We start from the raw sequence: 23,176 nt of genomic DNA on the forward strand, positions 1-23,176 counted from the left end.
ATTTCATACATTCATCACTATGGCTACCTGCCAGGTTTTTTTGTGAAAAAAATATTAAATTGAAAGTTCAATTTTCTACAGAAAGCAGCTGTCTTTCACACAAAACACAAATTTAGAGGCTCCAGTTTCACATTACAGCCCATGCTATGAGCTCAGGGGGAAAAAAATGTATACATTTCATTGTTCATAACCAGGTAGCTCAGGGCATCTGCAAAATGGAGTCTGGCAAAGACCAACTAAAACATCAAATGGCTTGCAACCAATGTTAGGGAACACTGAGCTGTACAGCTCAGTTAGGATCTCAAATCTTCCACAAAAGGTGGACAGTCACACAATCACATCACACACATGCCATTCCCTTATCAAACCACCTATATATGCTTTAGATATGTTGCTGTCTCTGAAACATCACTGGCTTTGCCTTCTAGCTCTAATGAAACCACACAGTGGCAGTTAGATTGCAGATGTAGAAAGTTGTCATTTCCACAGCTTGGAATGCAGGGTGGCAAACTGAAAATAAAACAACACAAAAACTAATACAAAAGTTGTTTCCAGCCTTACCACTTCAAGAGCAGCTACACATATAATTTAGCCCTCAAATGCTATGCACTTAGCTGGAACTCCAGAAGACAACCCCAAGTTGAGAGCAGGTAATATCTGCCCTCCAGATATACTTTTGGAAACACATCTTAGGTAACAGCCTATGAAAACAGACATCCCTTCTCCCTTTGCACAACTGATTTGGTAACCACATATGATGTTAACTGACTGCATCAGAGGCTCTAAGGCAGAAGCTGGAAAGCTACCAGCCACCTAGAAATCTGAATCAAGCTGGCATCCAGGAGTACTGAAATATTTATTTAGGTCTGTTCAAGGCCAGAGCCCAGAAGCTTCCACTCCCAGGGTGGAAAAAAGTACTTGTGCCTTGGAATTTGAAATACTCTTCCAACCTTGCTTATGGGAAGTACCCATGATAAAAGCAATGAATAAATGCTATGGTTAAATACCAAGAACTGTGCACCACCACAAAAGTAAGGAAGGGTAAGGTCTTCCCATCTACCTGGCAATGTGCTGCAAGAGGGTTGGATTTCAGAGAGGGACTTAAGGGAAAATTCCCACAACACACTGGGGCAAGAAGGAAGCAGGGGAAGGCAGGGGAATGATGTTTGGACAAACCAAAGGAGGAATTAGGGGGCAACCTTAAGACCTGATGAGCAGACACAGTAGAAGTTGCAATAATCAGCTGGTGAGGGCTCCACTTGGGGAAGAACCTGCAGCTCTTGTCACCTGTGGCTCTGGATCCAAAGGAACCTGTGGGAAAGAAGGGATGTGGATCTGGAAGTAGAGAGGAAGAGTTTGGAGAAGCGGAAGTATCAGATACAGTACATCTGCGCAGCGTGATCAGTTTAGTGTTAAAGATTCAAAGACAAGCGAGCCAGAGAATGTCACACTTGCTTAGAAAACTCCAATGTTAGCTTGACAAACCATTCTCAGCATCCATACCCCACAGCAGGGTTAATACAAATCATAAGGCAGGTTGGGCCCAAGGCAACATGGCCAAAGACAATGCCCTTTTCTGGTTATGCGAGGCTCCTGGAGACCAGTGGGACAAGCCTACCCATCTTTATTTGAATGTGAACAATGTAACCAAAGCAGCTATCCTGAAAAACACAGTAGCATCCAAGAATACAGTAAACCTGCAACTTATGTGCATTTAACTTGTGCACATTCAGCTTTACTTGCTAGGCGATTTTTGTTTTTAATTAAAAGGTGGAAAGGGGGCAAGCATCCAGAGGGTGGGAGGAAATGGCAATTCCACCCTTCATTGCACGCAATGTGTTTTGACTATGTGTGATTTTGGCTTTATGTGCTATCCCCGGAACGTAAACCCTGTGTAAGTTGTGGGTCTACTATATTCAAACCCACTTCGCGTGCATATGAAATACCACAAGTGACCATGGTAGGCAGGCAGAACAGAGTATCAAGAGCTGCCATGGGCAGCAGAGAGTTGGGTCGCAAAGGCATTTGGGGATGGGAGAAGCCAAGACAGGTGTGGGTCCTGCGAACAAATGTTTTGGTGGGGACCACCCCACCCAAGGCAAAGCAGCAATCAACCTAACTAAAGAGGGACATGCCAGGGACAGCAGCCAGAGTAAGCCTAACCATGACAGGCTAAAGGGGAACAATGGAAGTTGCCTTATTGGTACATCTCGCTCAGTATTGTCTGTATTTACTGGCAGTGGGTCTATAGGATCTGACAGGGTTCCCTCCCAGCCCCACATGAGGATGCTGGGGATTGGACCCAGGACTACTGCATGTAAAGCATCAGATTTGTCAGAGTTACAGCCTGGTTTATGGTGTGTGTGTGTGCATTTTAATATTACGTGCGAATGCACACACCCCTGCTTAAGAAGAACCCAAATTATTCCAAGGTAACCAACATTTTACATCCTGTATAAATTATGCAAATTTAAGCATAATTTTTGCAGTTTGCCCTATATCCACTAGACAGGACAATGGGGCCATGGAAGGTCATGTTAGATGTCACTTCTGAGAGTTCACAATCATAGTTTGCATGCTTTCAAGCATATATTCTCAACCATAAGGGCTGGAATCTTGCTTTTCGAAAAATAATAGTCCTGATTCTAGGAAAAAGGAATTGTGCACCCAACACTACATTCTGTACTTTTCTAGCGCTACTGCAAAAACAGTAGTATAAGTTATCACTGCAATTTAAGCAATTCCATTTTGTGCTGTGGCAGTGTTACCTTACACTGAACCTTTGTGGGTAGGGGCCACATGAAAAAAGTTTTTCCAGCCTGGAAAACAAAATGAATTTGCTTCAACAAGCACATTTATTAACACACACTGAGCAGCCTTGACTCAGCTTTACCATCAAGCACTGGGAACGATAAAGGACAATTTCATCATTTCTCTGTGTAGTCACAGGAAGTTAACGCAACAGGACCTTTTGAAGACAACAGCATTGGCTACAGCCAGTTGGAGGGTTTCTTGAGCAAGGCAAAGGAAGCAAGTGTGGTTGAAGAAACGGGAGCTAAGTTTATGGTCTGGAGAAAAAACCTGTCAACAGCCTTTGCCCTTCAGTTCCTCTATTTGCCATACTTCCCCCTCACCCTCAAGAAAAACTCAGATAGCTGCTATGAACCAGAATAAGCTGCCCATGGATCTATTTCTTTGTTTATAGTGGCTCCAGTTCAAGTTTCAACCAGATTAAACATGCCATTGTTGACTGCAAAAGGTTTGTCGCCTCCTTAGTGTGTTCTGCAACTGTAACATCCCAGAAGGCACAGGCAGTTCAAGTTCTTAATTACCAAAAATTTGGGAAGTATGTTCCACTGCAATCAGTGGGTCAGGCTGCTCATCAAGCAAAAGAAGTGTCATCATCACTGCAATATGTACAGCACTGAGCACATTCTGCACTACATAAATGTTAGAACACAGCAACAGCCCCGCAAACTGCCTTCCCTCAGACTCAAGTATTGCAGGCAGGCAGGCAGGCAGGCAGGCGATCAAGTTTGCTCAAAGCCAAAAGAACAACCTTAGGTATACACACAAATGGACATCCTGCAATTAGCCATGTTACGCACAATCTGATTAATCTTCTGTTGTTGCCTTTGTCCCATTTTCTCAGCACTGAAGTCTACATGCCTGCTTAGGCATAAAACCTCCTCATTCACTGCCATCCCATTTCTACAAGGTATCTTTCCCTCTTCAAGGTTGCTGTGGCAGCGTTTGTGCTGCCTTATGCCCCAGTTGCAATCGATAGAAAAACAAAAACACAGGTTCAAGCCAAATGCAACCTCCCATGAAACAAAATTGCTACAAGCCTGTACTAGATACCATTATCCAAGTGTGGAAGTGCTTTAAAAATGACAAAATCTCAATGACCATTATATACAGAAGAGGAACACGGGAGGAGGTCAACCTTCCTGTACCACCTTCATCTTCTGACTTCTGCCAGGCACTCTGGCTGAATCACTAATTTTTACTCCATCTTGATCAGGATGAACCTCTTGGAAGTATTGGGGTGCAACCTAGCTTGCACTGTAGGCTGATGCATCTGCATGAGAAAGTGCCAAGTTTCCTAGACTGTCCTTATCCCAACCTGGGTTGTTCTTCCTTTAGCGTTACTGGTAACTTAGACCGCCTTCTTCCTTAGCAACCCTCTTGGGTGCTGAGATAGGCAAAGAAGACCTGCTTGGTAGTTCCTCTGCCTTCATAGAGACTCAGGTGGGGGTGGGGTGGGGACGCCTGGGAGAGAGCATTGTCTGTGGTGGGCCCTAATCTGTGGAACTGCCTCCCTATGGAGGTGCATCTAGCAACTTCATTATACAGTTGCTGGAGAATGCTGAAGATGCACTTTTTTACCCTGGCTTTTGACACTTGAGGTGCATGTTTTTAGAACCCACCTTATTTGTATGATTGTAAGTTTTTAGTGTTTTTAATGATGTAACCTGCCCTGGGACTTTAGGGTGAAGGGTGGATGATGATGATGATGATTAATTGCTGACCTGATCGTACTTCCTACATCTCTTCCCTCCCTTAACAAGACAGAACTAGCATCTTTCCTATCCAAAATTTATTCCAATAATAAATATCTTTCCTATTCTCCTAAAACCAGACTCTTGATGTGATTGTATCCAGAGCAAAGTGTGCTGCTCCAACAGGGTTCAGCTTCTGCCAGCATTCAACTCAAATGCTAATGCCCCCAATTCTGCAGTCCCCATATTTATATTTTGTAAACCAATTAGAAGCCAAATTTAGCATTAAGCAGTATGTAAATAAATAAAGTTCCGCTTAACTAGCCTGCACAAGCCCTTACTGTGGAGGATGCAAACCAGACAGCAAAATGTAGCATTATAAGCAGAAAGAACAAGAGTGCTGCAGGCGAAATAGAAGAGTATATTCAGATAACTTAAGACCAACTCTCTGCAACAGAAGGCACACCACTCCCTCTCTCTCCCCCTGCCACCCCACCAACAGCTGCCAAATCCCCAAATTAGGGTTGTTAATCTGGCCCAAGGGAGAAATTGTTTCAGGCCCAAAATATGGCAGGGAAGCAAGCAGTGAGCATTAAGAAAACCCTATCTACGAAGTCATCCCAAGAGATATTTAAATTGAGCACACTGTGGATGTGCATAGCAATCTTCACAGTCAATTATCTGGCCAGGTGTCATTTCAATGTCAAAACATGGCTCAGGAGACTGTTCCATTGAAGACAAATGGAAAAAAACCACGTTACCAAGGAGAGTATAAGTCAAACTCAGGCAACTGCAAAAGGTCACTTTCCCCACCCATATCTCTCCACCTAAGGCTCTACTCACTTATAATTCCAGTCTGAGGTTCTGCACTTTTGACTAAGTTCACCTGCGAAGTTGGAAGCCCTACCAAGGTGAGGGAAAACCTCCTACAAGATACAGAGGATTCTGGAAAATGTCTGAGGTCACATACACAGCCCATATGAGATGACAGCAAAGCCTGTTTGGTCTTGCCATTTACTCTGCAAAAAGGCAAACATATCTGTGAATGGATCCTAGAAGTACACAACACAAGGAAGGGTTGCCCACCATTACTGACCTGGCACTAAGGATCCAGAACTGTTATAAGACACCCTTAGAACCCTAAGAGTCCCTGATCACAGTCTGAAAATCATGGATCTACCAGGTATTAACCGCAGACTTCCCTCGTCAAACCTAACCAGTTTTCTTCTCGTGCTAGGCATCCTTTTTCACTTTTGTTTCCTTTTTGTCTCCATGCTTTTAAAATTTTCTGTACAGTTTTGCGGGGACACTGGCTGTTTGAAATTTGTTAGCTGTGTGGTACATTTTACATTTTTAATGGCACGCTTCAATTTTACATTAATTATACCATCAAGGTAGCTTGCTGTTTTATGGGCTACTCAAAAATGAATGCTGGCAGGTCAGGGAGTGGATATTAAATACTGTACAGACTTTAGGGAACGTTTTAGAAAGCGGTTTCAGCCAAGTATCATAGAGAGCAAAACTATCAGTCTTGGCTTCTCAGGGAACTGTCATAGAAATATCTTCCAACGCTCAACCACGGGGAGGCTAGCGTAGGCTGCTTGGAGTCAAGGACTATGAGCACACAGGAAGCTATGCAAATGAAGAAAGGAAACTCAGAAAAACAGGAAGTGGACAGAAATATGAGGCAGGCACACCAACAAGAAACTAAGCAAAGGTCTTCAGCAATATTGGTCATTGGTGTTATAGATCTGAACCCTTATTGACATGGGATAACATAAGAAGTGCCTATGGAATTTACAAGAAGCTTCTCCCTCAGACATACACAGATCTTATGCCGGATATGAATCAATGGTTCATTCCAAACAGGCCAGCACATTTTTAACAAGATGCCCTTAGACAAGCAGAGCAAGACAGAAATCATGCCTCTAGCGACTGGTATTCAGAGTTATACTGCCTCTGAACCTGGAGGCTCCATTTAACCTTTCACCATCACTGGTGGCAATGAATTCCATCTTTTTAGGATGTGTTTTGTGAAGAGGTATTACCCCTGCCACCAGCCTTGAGCTTCCAATCAATTTAACTTAATGACTCAATTCTGTTTGCAAACACATGGGCATTCTTCACATGTTCTTTGTAGCCCAGCCTAGAAGCTCTGAAGTTTGGTGCAACACAAAGAGTGAAAGGGGCAAAACCTAAATCAGCCTTCCCCAGCCTGGTGCCCTCCAAGACTATGAACCCCCATGAGAATTCATAATCTAAAACATCTGAAGAGCACCAGGTTGGGGCAGGATGACCTAAATCATTGGTAACTCAAGCTTCAAGCCATCAACATCCACCAAGAAATCCACTTGACTTCCAAAATACAGGAATCTTTCTGCTTAAAGCACAGATGGGACCGAACCAACTGAGCCAAAACATTCTTTGCTTAGAGTTGGGCAATCTGGACTGCAGCTAATCTTTTCCCAATTTTGCATTGCACTTTGCAAAGTGCCACTAGACCCCAGAGCAAAGTTTGTTGGAACATGTTTAGTTTATACTGGGTTCTGAATTGTAATCTATATTACTATTCTTAACCATAAGCTTTGGAGCCTTGCATCATGAAAGCAACCAGAAGGCCACTGGGTCCTGCTTCCTGAGCAGCTGATTTGGGTAGCAACAAGAACACAGGAACACAAGCAGAGTGTTTTCAGAATGGTTACTGCAGAGCAAACAGCACTAGGCAACGGAAGTAAGGGGGCAAAGATATATGAAAGAAGCCAAACATGCTCCATTTTTCTAGGTAGCTTGATTGGGGGAGGAAGCATCATCTTCTTCATTCCAGATATGGCAATCCCCTTCCAAAGAGTTTTCCAAAATCAGTTTTTGAGGATATCATGAGTCAGCCTTCCTCAGAACTTTGAACGGATCTTAGTAACCAGAGGCATTCAGAATAAATCTTGAGCTGCCTTACCAACATGTTTGTTTGCGACCCTTCCAGACACTAAGGTTTTTTCAAACTTCCTTACAACCCGAAGAGCTAAAAAGTTAAGGCATTTAACAGGAAGCTGAGACACAGGAATGTTAACAGGAGCCTGGGAGTACATAATGCTAGACTCCAGTAAACAGATGCTGCCCATGGCTCACATATACATTTCCCAAATCTGTATTTTTTGTGAATCATCCTTCCCTTCTCTTTTCTGATGCGGCCTTCCCATGTGATCTGGCCTTATCAGCCTCCAGAAAGAATTCATCCCCAATGTACCTTCTTTAGATACAGAATTTATAATACGGTCTGTGCTGTCAATTTGCCCAGTTGATGCCATTATGTAACCAACTGCATGCAGTACCCCCTGCATTAGGCGTGGGTTCCCTCCCCCCCTTCACAAAAATGCCAGCCAGCCTGCCAGCAACCTTCCTTTCATACCGCCACTTGATTTCTCCAGCATCAGGGACCATTTTCACCACCTGTTTGCTTTTCCTCCCTCATCCAACTCAAGAGGCAGGGCACGAGCGCATACATCCAAGGAGCTAGAATTTCTGACAAAGAAACCTGCAGTACATGCTTCTGCCTAAGAGGAAGTCTCATCCTGATACCACACAGTATTTATGAAGATGACCTGAAATTCACAGCATTTGCTGCTTACATTTATATAATGCTTTTAGTAATTTTTAAATTAAAAAATCCTTACATGTATTTGTATATTATGTATGCATATTATGTACATATGCATGTTAACACACTCTGGCACACACCAATGAAGATATAATCATCATCCACCAATAGTGGCACAATCTTATCCCACCTACTCGTTGCCACACAGTTCCCTACGGTAAGGCTAAGCTCAGAGTTTTCCCCAACCCCACAATACGTTCACCGGTTCCGCATGTTACCTTTGGCCTGACAGTCTGCACAGTATTTGTTCTCCTCTTCCAACAGCAGATTGGCAAGGACAGCCTGATATCTATCCACATCCCGGACCGATTTGCCTGTCATTGCAGATAAGAGATGGCTGCGCAGGAGTGCAAAAAATATAAAAAAATAAAAAGGGAGAGATGTCCTTTCCTTCCTTTAGCTCTCTAAAGCAGGCCTTTCCAGGCTCCTTCACTCCACACCTCTGATAAAGTGCACCCCACCCTAAAATTCAGCTCACACCCGTCTACATAATCAAGATCTTGGTCTAGAGAGAAAACGGCCTCTCAGCTCCCAACAATGCAACTTCCCCTCTTGCTCTTTGCCAAAAAGGCCTTCTGCAGTGCTGAGCCGAGCACTCCTCCCCAACTGACTGTCACACAGTTTTTAACCCCTCCACAGACCTTCCCATTGAAATAATATCCCAGAAGCACGCTAACATGCTACAAAGGATTACGCTCCGTAATAAAGCCTCTCTGCGGCCTCCCTCTGGTCACAGCATCCCTCTAGCACTTCCCGAACCGAAAGCACAGGCCAGGTCAGGCTCTCCCCTTTCCACATATGAAGCAAAACCCAACCCCAAAACTAAATAAGCTGCAGCTGCCAGTTCCTCCTCCCCCAACCACCACCACCTCAATTGACAGTCCCCTAGGTTTCCCTACCCTGGCAAGTTCTCTGGAAACCAAGGCTCCACAACTCAGCCTCCCCAAAGGCACCTAGTACCCCTGACGTCTGAATGCCCTTGCTACCTCCGCAAACCTAGACCAGCGAAGGGTCACCCCTGAAAGTAGCTGAGGAGCATGTCCCAAGCACACCTCTTCTTGCCCCTTCACCGGCAGGCACGACAGAAGGGGCCCTACAGGACCTGCCAAGCACCTGGCAAATAAATACCTCTCTTTCCTCAGATATACATGCAGTGCCGGCACTCAGGTGTACCTTCGACCCTGGGCGACTCAAGAGGGGTTTTTCCTGAGGGACTCCGGAGCCTCCCACCGCCACCTTCGTGGGAGGGGGGGGAGGGGACCGGCGATGCCTGTGGCCACTTTAAAACCGCGCCTAAAACTCCAGCAAAGGTCACCCCCCAAAAAACCCCAATAATAATACAAAAAGCCCCTCAGCCGCAGCTCTCCCCTCCCACACAAAGCCCTTCTGGCCCCTCAAGGGGAAGCAGGGGGAGCCCGAAAGACCTCCAGCCACCGGTGGCGAAGGAGGACGTTGTCAAGGTACGGAGAGAGGCGGGCAGGGAAGGGAAGGGAAGGGAGGAAGAAAGAAAGAAAAAAGAGGAAGGAAGGGAGGAAGAGGAAAAAGACGTGCGCGCGCGCGCGTCTCCAGGCAGCGACTGACGGCGCCGCCTCCTGGCAGCGCAACGCGCGCGCGCACACGCACACACATAGCGCCGCTAGACGCTTCCGGGAGAGGTGGGCGGGGCTGTGATATAAGCCCCGCCCACCGGCTTTTCTGAGGGGTTTTTTTGTATATACTGTATATACTTTAAACCCGTCAACCTCGGTTTATTCGACGAGCGGATTGCAGAGGCGCGTGCGTCGAACGGAGAGCCAATCAAATCGGAGGGGCGGAGCGAAGTCGGTGGGGGGGAAAGGGTGAGGCAAGAATGAATGAGCGGGAGAGTGAATGAATGAGGGCGGCGGGGTGGGGGGATAAATGGGTTGGGGGCGGGGGAAGAGGAAAGTGGTTTTTGTTTCAGGAGAAGTGGAAGCTGCTGTGTTGATCCATGGAGGGGAGGGGAATTTCGGAGGAAGGGGGCTGCTTTGCCTGTCAGATGCCCAAAGCTCAATTCCCAGCATCTCCAGTCAGGGCTGGGAGGGAGCGCTGCTGAAGCCCTGGAGAGCTGCTGCCTGTCAGTGTAGGCTGCATACTGCAGATGTTGCAGACTGCACACTGCAGAAAGCATACGTACATTTCTGTAAACGTTATTTGGTTGGAAAACTTCACTGCCAAAGTTGGCGAGGTGGGAATTTCAAAGCGCATATTGTTTTGGGAAGTGCAAATTAGGAATATGGACCTCCAAGTACAAACTGAATTGAATTGAATTTCTTCCTCATCCTTAGCTTTTTATACTCCAAACTGTAATACTTCTGCCCTCCAGGACTAAAAACCTACACAATGTTTTTGTGTGTGCGCGTGTGTGCACTGAGCTTTCAGATCCCAGAAGTCTCAATTTGAGGTGCTAATTGGATTAATTAAGAAATGACACTATAGAAAAAGTGAGTAACACAGAGGCAGTGTCTCAAGTGCTTGGTGGTAGGGAAGGCTGTTGAATGTGTATAGCCATGCAGGAGACGCTTTAGACCTGCCTTCCCCAACTGAGGTTTCGCCAGATGTTTTGGACTACTCCCATTAGCCCCAGCTGTCACAGTGTTGATTATATCAGTTAAGTGTCTTTAACTCTCCATCTTAACAGATTGACCCAGAGTGAGCCACAGGTGGTGAGGGTATATTGACCTTTCCAGTGTTTTGAATAAACAGCTACCACACAGTTTCAAAATCATCTTTGGTCTTGCTATTCTGAAATACTGTGTTTCAGTTTCTCCATAAGAACTACATTCTAAAGCTAGCCTCAGACCAGGCAGTATCACCTCTCACACAATAGCAGAAACTTTTTCAAACACCATTTTCCAAGGGTTTGCATTCTCATCATATTATTTAGCTATTTGTTTATTAAAAATATTTATATATCTCTAGCATAAACAAAAATATCAAGGTAGTTTGCAGCAATAAAAATATGAACCTATCAGTTCCCATTGTCCATCTTAAGACGGACACTCAGGCAGGATTTATGGCTTCAACACCAAGCTTGCTTCGTTTTTGTTGTATTTCAAACCTTGCTCCACTTCAGGGACAGGGGCAGACAAGATGGAGATCTTCTCTATTACATTAAAAACCCCCGCCACCATTGGTTTCCTCCAAGGAGTTCACGTGGCACTCATGGTCTTCCATTTCCCCACAGCAACTCTGGTTAAGCGGAGAGAGTGATTGGCCCAAGGTCTCACCATTAGTTTTGTGGTAAATTTAATCCTGGTCTCCCAGCTCCTAGTCCAGTTCCTATAATATCGCCTTCACCTTCTAGAGAAAAAAAAGAGATAGGAGTGAATAAGCTGGGGAAGGGGAATTCCCGCCCCCCTCCGAGGGCTCACCCACGCTTCTGTTTGTTCCATGTTTTCTAGGCATGGGTTAGAGAGCTTTCATTTGCCCCACCACTTTCCCCAGGAAAATCCTGTTTATTGCTGAATCAGAACAACCTTCACTCTACTGAAAACCCAATTGACATTTGTTAGGCGGGTTTTTCTGGGGAAGGCAGCAGGGCAAATGAAAAACTTCGAAAGCATGGGACAAGCAGAAGTGGGGATAAGCCCTAAGGAAGGAAGCACCTGACAAGTGGCAAATAATTTCTGCAGTGTCCCTCATCCCACAAGGGAGTGATATAGGCTGTTCAATGTCTGCATGTCTTCACCAGCTGCTGCCCACATCTTCTGGCAGGGTGCAAAACCTTTTGGAATTGCAGCTCCCTTACCACGCTCAGTGCAAACAGAAAGAATTGTGTCCCTGCATAACCTTGTAGCAGGCAACCTGCGAAGAGGTATGGCAACACAAGCAGTTAATGAATAGCTAAACATAGCTTTGAATGGGATTGGTACAGCCTAGTCCGCTGTACTTTACTTTCTTTCAACCAGAGGTGGGAGATTACTAAAGCTTGTTCCATAGGTTTATGTTCAGCGGGATTTTGTAATAAAATAAAATAAACTATTTTGGAGTTGTGGAGTTTTGAATGCTCAGTTTATTTAAATCACAGTAATTTACAATTTAATTTATTTAAAATGAATGCCTTGTGGTACTTGTTTATTTAAATAGAGATTTAAGTGATCTTTAAAATAAAGATTAAAAATACCCCTTTGCATGATTTTAAAGTGCCATCTTGAGTTCACCCCCCTCCTCACCAGTGAAAATTTATTTAAAAAACAATAATAATAATTTATTATTTCTACCCCACCCATCTGGCTGAGTTTCCCCAGCCACTCTGGGCGGCTTCCAACAAAAGATTAAAAATACATTAAAACATCAGTCATTAAAAACTTTCCTAAACAGGGCTTCCCTAAAAAAAGCCCTCAGTGTCTTAGTCAAACAATACCTGGAAGGCCACAGGTTTCCCACCTCTGTGCTAAGGAAAAATAATAATAATAATAATACCCTGCCCATCTAGCTCAGTATCCCCAGCCACTCTTCGCAGCTTCCAAGAAAAGATTAAAAATACATTAAAACACCAGTCATTAAAAAATTCCCTAAAAAGGGCTGAATAATGAATGTTTTATACTTTCCCACAGTCCAAGAGGAGACAAAAGGGCAGGATGCCTCAGTAATTTCCCTTCACCTGGCCCATGAATTCCATCTTTGAGGCCAGCTCCTCTCGTCTCATATGTCAGTGGGCTGGGAGGGGAGTTCCCAGTCAGGTCATTAACTCCCCTTTCACCAAAATACTACATATTAATGACCCACCATCTCCTCCCTTCTGCCTTTCTCTCTGCTCCTGTTGGATCTAAAGATTTAGTCATTCAGGGGCTGGCGGGCCCCCACTTTTCGTCCAGCTAGCCTGAAGACCTCGATATGGCTAGTTTTTTGGGTAGCCTCAAATTCTGCCTTCTCCTCCAAACCATCTCTTTCTCCGTGACACAATTCGTAAGTTTCCTTTTTACCTATGATTCTACTGGAAAATGCCTAGGTGTGGGGGGTGAGCCAGATGGGGTGGGGGCCTAGAAAACAACAAAACTTGATTGCAGTTTGGGATCCAGTGCTGGAGGACAATGTCTGAATAATTAGTTTTAACACACTATCTTTTCTTGCAAGCTTAAAATAATGAGGGGAACTGGCACAGCTTGATTGTTGGGATTATAAAACATACTCTCTTTTTTTCCTTTTTCTTTGGCTGGGTCAGGGGAGGAGAGAAGAGCTTTCCTTTTATTCCTGGCGAAACTGTTTTTTGTTGTTTTCAGGGGTCTCCCTGTGCTTCTGCACTGAGACTCCTGGGGAATTGTACTCCCTGGAAGTGAACGGGGAAGAGATCTGTGGAAGAGATTTGTGGAAGCAATGTTGTAAGAAGCAAAACAAAAGTGATTTCAGATGTCTAAAAGGGGTCTTGCATTATACCATTATATTGAGTAGGGTGGTAGTAAGTATTATGGCAGGAAATGTTGCCTTTTGTAGGGCCCTGGGCAGCTGCGGAAAAACATTTTGCCTTTGGGAACCAAATTAAAAAGTACTTATGTGGATCTGTCTTTTGGGGCAAAAGATGTGTTATTATTATCTTGATAGTGATGATCAGGATATGTCCAGCAACTGGTACTCTCTGCAGACTACAAACAAAAGGAGCTGAAGAAATTTGGCCGGTCATCTGATGATGGCAATGGGATGTTTTAAAATAAAAATCCAAGTCCCTGGTTAATTCTGAAAAGAAAAAGAAAAACAGTTTTTGAAGCAGAAGATAATGCTTTGAGTTATTTGGTGGTGGTGGTGGTTTGGAAGCCCTTGATTTGCTGAATATTGAGTGTCACCTTCGGGACAGTGACATGCAGTCAGAGATGCACGCAGTCCTTTCTACAACTTCTTTTTGGTTTGGAAAAGAACGCAGGACCTTAACACAGAGAAACTTTTGCCACGCTTTTTGAGGGACAAAGGGGGCTATTCATTCAGCGAATGCCTTCAGGAAGCTTCCGTCCCCAGTGACTGCAAAGCTGGTATTTTATAAGTTCAATGCCTTATTTAGGAACATGTACATATATTATTTGCATCAGTCCAGACCCTACAATGTCACATTTAAAGTAAAGAGAAGTGGGGGAAATAAAGCCAGAGGCCTCAGATTGCTTTAGGATGTGACTGGACTGCTTTGTTTTACATAGTTCCAAGGCTCACAGTGGCCTGGATTCAATTTGCTGTATTCAGTGCTTTTTTTCTGGGGGGACGCATACCCCCTAAACATTTTGTGAATCTTTGTACTTTTGTCCATTTACTGTATTTATTTCCCCCGATTTGAACTGTAAAATGGTGATTTTCTTGAGTCAAAATGAGAGTACCCCTAGACAATTTTAAAGAAAAAAAGCACTAGCTGTAATCATACATGGAAACGTTTAAGATGATTCTTACTAACCAACCACCTAGTAAAACTTCAGACAGGAATGCTTTGTTTTATTCCAAACAATGTCAATCTAATCATCTACCATCCAAACCCTTAAATAAGAATACTGGTTGCAAAATGTAAGCACTTTGAAATTTCATTGATTTCAATGGAATGTATTTACTATGCATATGCTTAACCCCACTGAAATCAATGGAACTGCAAAGTGCTTACATTTATCATTCCCTTAGCATTTATTGTTGAAAGCACTTCACATACTGAAACTCAATCAGCCTTCCTTATTATTATTACTTGCTGTTATTTATAGCATGCCATCATTGGGGGGAAACACAGGCCAACCCCCGGCAGCTATAAATATATACCAAAGGACCTGTGCTTTCATAGTAGCTCCTTGTTTTACACGCAGTAGTAATCTCGGGCTGACTTATTACTGTCTGTATTAAGGTATGCAGCCATCTATTCAGAGAAATTATGTACTGAACACGTTAGAATGTGATTCATCCATATGCTGGCAAATTCAGGTTGTGCATTTAAAGGCGATTTGGCGCTCTTTTGCAACAAACCTGCTTCGCCGAAAAATTGGGTGTTTTGCGATAAAAGAATGTGATGGGGAAATGGACTAGAAAATGTGGGATAACACTTGATGCAATGTCATCTAACCTACCCACGAACAAATTGGGATGAATGCTCTGGAAGCACCCTAAATTGTTTTTAGAATTTTAAAGGAATTTGAGGTACCAAATCCAACCAGAGTTCTGCGCAACTTCTGCATGTTTGTTCAAGCTACTTTTAAAATCGCACAGAGCCTGTAATTTACAGCACACCAAAGTTGCCTTTGGGTATGTGGAGAGCAGATAATGGAGAAAAATGAAAGCAGCAGAACACATCACGAAAGCCAAATTTTGCAATTTGGTGGTGGGGGAGAGGATTTGACACACAAGAAATGCAGTGCCACCAAATGGCATAGAAATGTTCTGGTTCTTCCTTACCCTTAGAAACATATGATTTGTGAGTTATTTTATCTGCAGTAGCCAGGGTTCACATATCCTTTTACCACAATGAGAAGCTTAAGTCCTGTAATGTCTTCCGTTTTGGGGCCAAAGATGTTCTCGCTGTGGCCAGCATCCTCGTAAGGAGTTCCTTAGATTGGAGAGTTGCTGTCTGATCTTCCCACAAATTCAAAAGGCCAAGTTGTAGAGAAACTTGAACAGAGCATTTAAAATTTGTTGACATTATTTTAAAAATGTCAGTCCGAAATTTGGATGCCTGGGGGCATTGCCGCAGTCCAGTTTATGAAGCTGTATGTGTTGGATAAGTAGGCAGCTGAAGACAGTGATTCATATTTAGGGGAAATTTCATTGAGGCCAAATTCCATGCTGTCTTAAGATCCTGTGTCCAATTCTAGGACACCCTGAGATCTGAGAGGAAAAGGAGGAGGAAGCAAGATCTATTTGCCTTTACCTGGTTGATCAAAAGGGCTACAAAGCTGCAGCCAAACCTTTTTCTTTTTCCAAACAAAATTCTGTCTGTTGCTGTCCTTTTGCATCTTACCATTACAACAACCCTGCACAGTAGTTCAGACCAATAGATGGTGCTTAGTCTAAGGTTGCTCAGTGATTTGCCTGCCTGCTTGAGGATTTTAACCTCAAATCTCCCGGATCTATCATGATCTGTACCATATCCCTTATTGTCACCCTGCTTCTGAATGGTTGGCTTCACCTATTTTCAACTGATTTTTTTTGTTTTTTGATCAGGCATGGGGGGGGGGCTGGAAATCTGTCTGCCCTTCCCAAGGCTTCAGGCACACTCCTATCCACACCTCTGTTTTGCAACCCAGCTCTCCGGGGAAGAGGTTGAGGCTTTCAATCTTTGGCTTCTCTGGGGTTGTGATGTGGTTGTGGGACAAGCTCGTCCAGCTTAGTTGGTTCTTGGTTTTCGGTGACCTTTTTCTCCACCAAAATAACTTTGCTTCTTGTTTGATTTCTCTCCTTAGCAAGGTCCTCCAGGAGAACCTGGACCACGAGGGCCCCCGGGTCCGCCAGGAGTGCCAGGCGCTGACGGCATTGATGTAAGCACACCGCACAGGAACCTGAGCAGCAGAAGGGATAGTGTGTGTGTGTGTGTTGGGGGGAGAGAGATGGTTTGGGTACAAAAGAAGGCATTGTATACAGGATCCCAGGTGCAGTGCCCATCCAAAAAGGCTAGAGGGAGCCAGTGGGCTTTGCTTTCTCAAATCTGATTTACAGTACAGACCAGAATCCGATTCATCTCCCAGTGGTACCTCAGGTTACAGACGCTTCAGGTTATTTCTGCTAACCCAGAAATAGTACCTCGGGATAAGAACTTTGTTCAGGATGAGAACAGAAATCACGGCGTGACGGCAGCAGGAGGCCCCATTAGATTAAGTGGTACCTCAGGTTAAGAACAGTTTCAGGTTAAGATCGGACCTCCAGAATGAATTAAGTTCTTAACCCGAGGTACCACTGTATTCTCTTCCCGCAATAACACCCTATTACCATACGTGGGCTTTTCTTTAAGAAACATTCCCTGGAATGCTGGGGAGAGCTATGGCTAGAGTGGGGGTGTTCATTCATTGGCTTTATGTATCAGCATTGCCTTTGCCTGGGGAGGGGGGTGTTGGGCTCCTGTTATTATTTAGAAGCTGCCTAAAGGAGTTGGCTGAGGGGAGATGGATGTGGTGGGATGGAAGGGATGGGAAAGTGTAAACTGGGGTGGATGTTGATGATGTGGAGGGGAATCTGTTCTATGACGCCATGATCCTATGGGGTGGGGCCTAATCCAAGTCTTCCACCCCCTTGCTTGTAACCCTTAGCACGCTTATGTGATTCTGGGATTGCAGTGCAAACTCAGAACAGGATATCTGGATTGCCGATTGGTAATACAGGCACCTTTGATTTCCAAGTGCAAGTTTCTAGTCCTTATGGCTGCAGACGAAAAGCTTGGAGGGGGTGAAATTGCAGAGAGGACTTCCAGTATGCAGTTCTGGAGTCTTAGTGCCTTGGATGCAATTTTTGACTCCCTACCATGATGGCTGTTTGTGGTTCTTCCCTTCTCATGGACCCATCTCTAATTTTTATCTCTTAATTTTAGAGTCTGTACAGGTGACCATAACTCATAACCATTCTGGCTTCTGAGATGCACGAGGCCCCGCAGCCCACAGCAAGCAGTGTGGCACGTTTCCCCAGCAATCATATGGACTAGACACTTTATTTTAAAAGAAAACAAAGCTTAACACTTTTGCATTGGCCTCTACATACTCTCAGTTTGTGTGCCAATTTTTCTAATAATGCAATACCCCAAACCAGGCATAGGCAAACTCAGCCCTCCAGATGTTTTGAGACTACAGTTCCCATCATCCCTGAACACTGGTCCTGTTAGTTAGGGATGATGGGAGTTGTAGTCCCCAAACAAGGTACTGCTTCTGGGTTAGCAGAGTCTGTAACCTGAAGTGTTTGTAACCTGAGGTGTTTGTAACCCGAGGTACCACTGTATCTACTTCCCTCCATGTCTCTCCAGTGATAAGTTTATTTTCACTTCATATGATTCTGTGACTTATTGTTAATATCCAGGAGCAGGTCTGGCCCCTACTGACAGCATTACAAATAATTGCTGTTTTTAAACCTTTCCTCCTGTTGATGTGCCTTCTTTATAGTGGACCCATGCCACTCTGTAATGGGTGAGACATATATTTTGTATTACTAAGAAAAAGAAAAAAAGAAAGAAAGAAGGAAGGAAAGAAAGAAAAGAAAACCTGAAAACATTTGTTTTATTTATGAGATTTATCCCCCACTTCTCTTCAAAAGCAAATCTCAGAGCAGGTTACAACAATATAAAAGGCATTTTTTAAAAAAAATGTTGTTTAAAATACTACTGTAAATTTAAAATGCAATTAAGGCAGGGGTCGGCAGCCTAAGGCCCATGGTCCACAAGTGGCCCATGAGGGTCATTTAACCGTCCCATGGACCCCCGTCACCCACTCGGTTGACTAAACTGGCATGGAGCAGAGTGGGGATCGCCTTCCGTGACACTAGCCGGCTTTCCCATTGGCTGCAGGAAGCTTCTGCAGCCAATGGGAAGCTGCGCACACCTCCACCGCGCCAGAAGGAGCACCGGAAATAGTGTTTGTGCATGCGTGTGTGCATACTCTGGCCCATGGCTGCGTCTGTGGGACCGTGAACCAGCCCAAGCCACAAAAACTTTGCTGACCCCTGAATTATGGCATACCAGCACATCCATCTGCATTATATGACATGTTCAGAAGGCCTGTTCAGAATAAGTTTGCCAGGTCAGGAGCACCCCAGATTTAAGGCTCCAAACCTGAGACCGGGGGTCATCCCCAGTGACATCACGGGGCGGTGATCTCACAGGGGACACCCTCCAGTGATGCCATTGAGCCTGACAAATTAAGCCATAACCACAGTCGCTGAGAGCATGCCATTAAATTAAAAACTGAAAGTCTAACAAATGAGCAAATATATCACTGCTTAGAAATTAAGACAGAAACCTCAGACACCCTCCCTCTTGAGAGTCTGTGTAGTAATCTGCAGCTGGCTCCTGCCGGGCTGATGCTTGCAAGCTGCATACACAGTCTTCTTAATAAAAATGTTGCTTAAAACTGCTCTTATCCAACTGGGGTGTCAAGCCTTCCACCTTCTACCTGGGTGTGCCAGGCAAAACAACCATATTTCAAAGACCTGCAGAAAGAGGACTGTCTTCAGCTGATGCCAGCCAAATTGATGGAAGGAGGATGTGCTGCAGCTGGGGGTGCCATTGTTGAGAAGGCTTTGTGGGGCGGTCACTGATCAGCTGATCTTGGCACTGCTTAGAGTGCCACCCCTGCTGAATCTCAGAGCCCAGACAGGACAGTATGAGGAGAGATGTTCTTTCAAGTAACCAGGTCCTAAGGTTGTCGGGTCTTTACACATCAAAACTAACACCTTGAATTGGTTCCAAGGAGACAGCCTGTGCATATCTTTCAGGACCAGGGGGCAGATGTGCTCATTATATCCCCCAGAACTGCGTATTGGTGACTTTGCATTTCCAGTTGCTTTGACAGCGATCATTTCAAGAGGAACATGCTATTAACCATTTCTCCCCTTTTTTCTCTAGGGCGATAAAGGCCCACCAGGAGCAGCAGGGAGCCCTGTGAGTATCTAAGCAAGCAATGTCAGGAGGGGTTACTTGGGCCTATAATTTGTTTATAGTGTGGACATTAGTATTAATAAAAATCTGCAATCACTTTCAGGTAACATACAGTACCTGTCTCCCAGCTTTGAGTTGTATTGAACTGTCAGAATTAGGTCTAGAATGCAGAGCCCTAAATATGATGCTTATGAGAAGCTGCTGTTGTGGGAGGCTTAAGACCTGTTTTGTAACTGTTGGAAAGCAAAGATGGCCTTCAGTTTAATATGCATTGTTTGTAAGTAGTATCAGACCTTACCACTGTAAAGCTGTGGTTGTGATCGTGTGGGAAATCAAATTACTTTGCACTAAAAAACAACAACCCACCAGTCTGCTCCAGGGGGTTAGGGGACCCTCCAGAGCACATCTGGGGGGCATGTGGAGAGGGAAGAGGGAGTTTCATTGCGCAAGTGGAACTGAGCTTGCAGTGTTGGACAGAGCCTTTGGGCCGGCCCTGTGAACATCCCCCAGAGTGGCAGTGTGCAACTGTGATGCTTTCACTTTCTTTTCTCCCTAAGAACACTTTTGATTCCTCAAATGTTTTTCTGTGACAGGGGGCCAAGGGAGAACCCGGCCTTCCAGGTCCAGATGGCCCTCCGGGGAAACCTGGGATTGATGTGAGTACAAATGGTTGTCCTCCTTTGCTTGCTCCAAATCCACTGTGATTTGCATGCTTTGCTAGTACAGTCAAACCTCGGTTGTCGAACGTAAACTGTTCCGGAAGCCCGGTTGGCTTCCGAAATGTTCCACAACTGAGATGTGGCTTCTGATTGGTCGCAGGAAGCTTCCTGCAACCAAGCAGAAGCCGCATCGGATGTTCAGCTTCCGAAAAATGTTCAAAAACCAGAGCATTTACTTCCGGGTTTTCGCCATTCGGGAGCTGAAACGTTCCAAAACAGAGGCGTTCAGGATCCGAGGTTTGACTATCCATTTTCAGCCTGTTGAGCATTCTTGGGCAAAGTTGTTGAGCTGCAGAAACTGGTTGTTTTGCACCACACTTGGGATACTTTAGCAACTCACGCTTTATATTTGTTTATTTGTCACCCCTACTTCCATTAGACGGAAAATCTTCTGTATTTGTAAGACTCCTGGCCCCACTGCCTGAACCCCATCCTGCCTGCACGAGGTTGAGCATTCCCTGCTCTGTTTGTTTACTTTGCAATCGCCTGCCCTGTGCTGATTTAAAAAGCAAAGAGGGCGTGTTGTTTTGGTTAAAGATATCCTAGAAAAACACTATTGTCCTCAGTTACATCTTGAGCTGTTGATAACATGTCAGTGGCTGAAGCAGCAGGTGAAATAGCAAACTGTGTGCTCTGCTTGGTGCCGTCGTGTTCCTGCATGTGCTATTAGAGGCAGATGCACTGTCAAGGAGATGCAGCCGCCTCCTGCTCAGAGATTGAACTGCTAGCTAGAGATGTGGGGGCTGAAGCCAGAAGGACTGCAACTTGTGCTATCTTTTTTTTTTTTTTGGTAAAAACGGCACCCCCACATCACTCACAATCACTCCCAAAGCTAAACCTTTTTATTTATTCACAGCATTTTGTTCTTTTTTTTTTTTAAGAAATAAGCTTTATTTTCAAAAGCTATAAACTATAAATACAGGTACAAAAGAAATAGATGGATAGAGGAAATAAATGGGGAGAAAGTACAAGAGATGGAGAGAGAACACATATAAATAGAAGTACATAACATTTTCATAGTATTCCCAGAATCTGAATTTGTGGTTTAGCATTTTCCTGTATTTTGTGACACCAATACATAATAAAGGGACTCCACCGCTTATCAAAATACAGTTGTGCCTTGGAAGTCAAGCGGAATCCGTTCGACTTCCAAAACGTTCGGAAGCCAAAGCGCGGCTTCTGATTGGCTGCAGGAAACTCCTGCAGCCAATCAGAAGCCGTGGAAGCCCTGTCAGACATTCGGCTTCCAAAAATAGTTTGCTCTGGGTTTGCGGCGTTCAGAAGCCAAAATGTTCAAGAACTAATCTGTTCAAAAACCAAGGTACAACTGTAGTTATCTGTGTGCCCACCTTCTTATAATACTCCTCAGCTTCAGTGTCTGAACAGTCTCCCATGCTTTCAGAAATATGGCTGGCTGCTTCCACCTTGCCACACTTCCTGGAGTGCTGCTGCTTCATATTCTACTACTATGAAACCCGTCCAGTAGGAAGTGCTAGGTAGGGGAAATGGGCGCTTATGTGTGACTCTTCTTTTAAAAGTTCAAAACTAGTGTGTTGGCTTGTCAGACTAGGACCTCGGAAACCAGGGTTCAAATTCCTACTGGGCCGTGAAGCTCACTGGGTGATTTTGGGCCAGTAACCAACTTTTAACTTAACCTACCTCACCTATGTTGTGAGGACAACATAGATAAGGGGGAAACCATGTACAGCACCTGGAAATCTATAGAGGGAAGCTTACATAAGGAATGTAATAATAAAAGCAAACACATAAAGAAATAAAATAACCCTTGGTCACCTCATATTTTTAAGGTAAGAATGGAAAGGACATAGCAGGTGGGGGAGGCATCTAGTCTGCCCCCCCCCCAAAAAAAAACCTGGCTGTGCCTGTGATCACTGGGATTAGTACCAGAAAGTATGTAATTTAGGAATCTTGGTAAGGGAATGCACATTTGAGGTCTTTTTGCGAAATGCTGGTTTAGATGACTAGCTTATTCCTTAATTTAGCAGCGAAAGTTATACGCATATGCCTGCATTTCCACAAAAACTTTATTTTACACTTGCAGTTTCTATTTCTGGATGCTCTGCAGCTGTGGCAAAGATTTTTGGTTTGAATTTGCCGCTTCACCCGGACTTCCGGAGGCGGCGCGACCGGTAATGGCTGCCTTCTCCGAGTAAGGAGAAGGGAGCTCCGCTGTAAACGGGTCGTCCGCTACGGCGAAGCGGAGACCCATCCAGGAAAACCACAGGTGGCAGAAGCCTGTGGTCTCGGGACCCGGCGGGCGCCAGAAGCAGCCCCCAAAACGTTGAAGGGACCCCGTAAGGGGCTCCGGATCGCGGAGGGGGTAGCGGCGCTGTGGGTCGTTGCGCAAACAGCGAAGTGAAGCCGCATTGCTGTTGCCGGTCAGCGCTGTCCTTTCTTCCTGCAACTTTTCTGAACTTTGGAAACTACAACCCGTGAGTAAATTTGGACATTGAAAACTTTCTGAAACTTTCGTCAACTTTCTGAAACTTTTTGAGAACTTTATGGAACTTTTAAAACTTTTTAAAAAAAAAGTTGAAATTTGGCTGAAAACGGAGTGAGAATAAGCAGGAAGCCCATCTCCCGCGATACTGAACTTTAAGCAAAGAGCAGGAGGAGTGGAGACAAAAAGTTATGCTTTAACTAAATGCTGGCACCCTGTTAAAGCAGCTTTCTGAGAGAAAGACTTTGAGCTATTGACTTTTGCTGGTCATATGTGGGATGCACTGATATTCTT

The 23,176-nt window shown here is 44.6% G+C and overlaps 2 protein-coding genes across 4 annotated transcripts in view; one reads left to right on the forward strand and one right to left on the reverse strand.

Moving 5' to 3' along the window:
• Positions 1-9,777, reverse strand: part of SMAP2 (small ArfGAP2) — a 29,261-nt gene extending 19,484 nt beyond the window's left edge. The window contains exons 1-2 of one of the 3 annotated variants that reach the window (XM_083625298.1): positions 9,286-9,777; positions 8,376-8,494 (exon numbers count right to left, since the gene is read on the reverse strand). In XM_083625298.1, coding sequence (XP_083481424.1) covers positions 8,376-8,478 — 103 coding nt within the window. In that variant the 5' untranslated portion in view covers positions 8,479-8,494; positions 9,286-9,777. Of the gene's footprint in view, positions 1-8,375 lie in introns of all 3 variants that reach the window. The other 2 variants (XM_083625300.1, XM_083625299.1) reach the window with 2 other exon arrangements.
• A 3,094-nt stretch (positions 9,778-12,871) lies between these two features.
• COL9A2 (collagen type IX alpha 2 chain) overlaps positions 12,872-23,176 on the forward strand; it is a 54,370-nt gene continuing 44,065 nt past the window's right edge. Inside the window, exons 1-4 of the mRNA XM_083625212.1 lie at positions 12,872-13,086; positions 16,533-16,607; positions 19,670-19,705; positions 20,296-20,358. Of these exons, the coding sequence (XP_083481338.1) occupies positions 13,015-13,086; positions 16,533-16,607; positions 19,670-19,705; positions 20,296-20,358 (246 nt within the window). The 5' untranslated portion in view covers positions 12,872-13,014. The remainder of the gene's footprint in view (positions 13,087-16,532; positions 16,608-19,669; positions 19,706-20,295; positions 20,359-23,176) is intronic.

Source organism: Podarcis filfolensis (genome assembly GCF_964270895.1).
Source record: "Podarcis filfolensis genome assembly, chromosome: 8".
NCBI lineage: Eukaryota > Metazoa > Chordata > Lepidosauria > Squamata > Lacertidae > Podarcis > Podarcis filfolensis.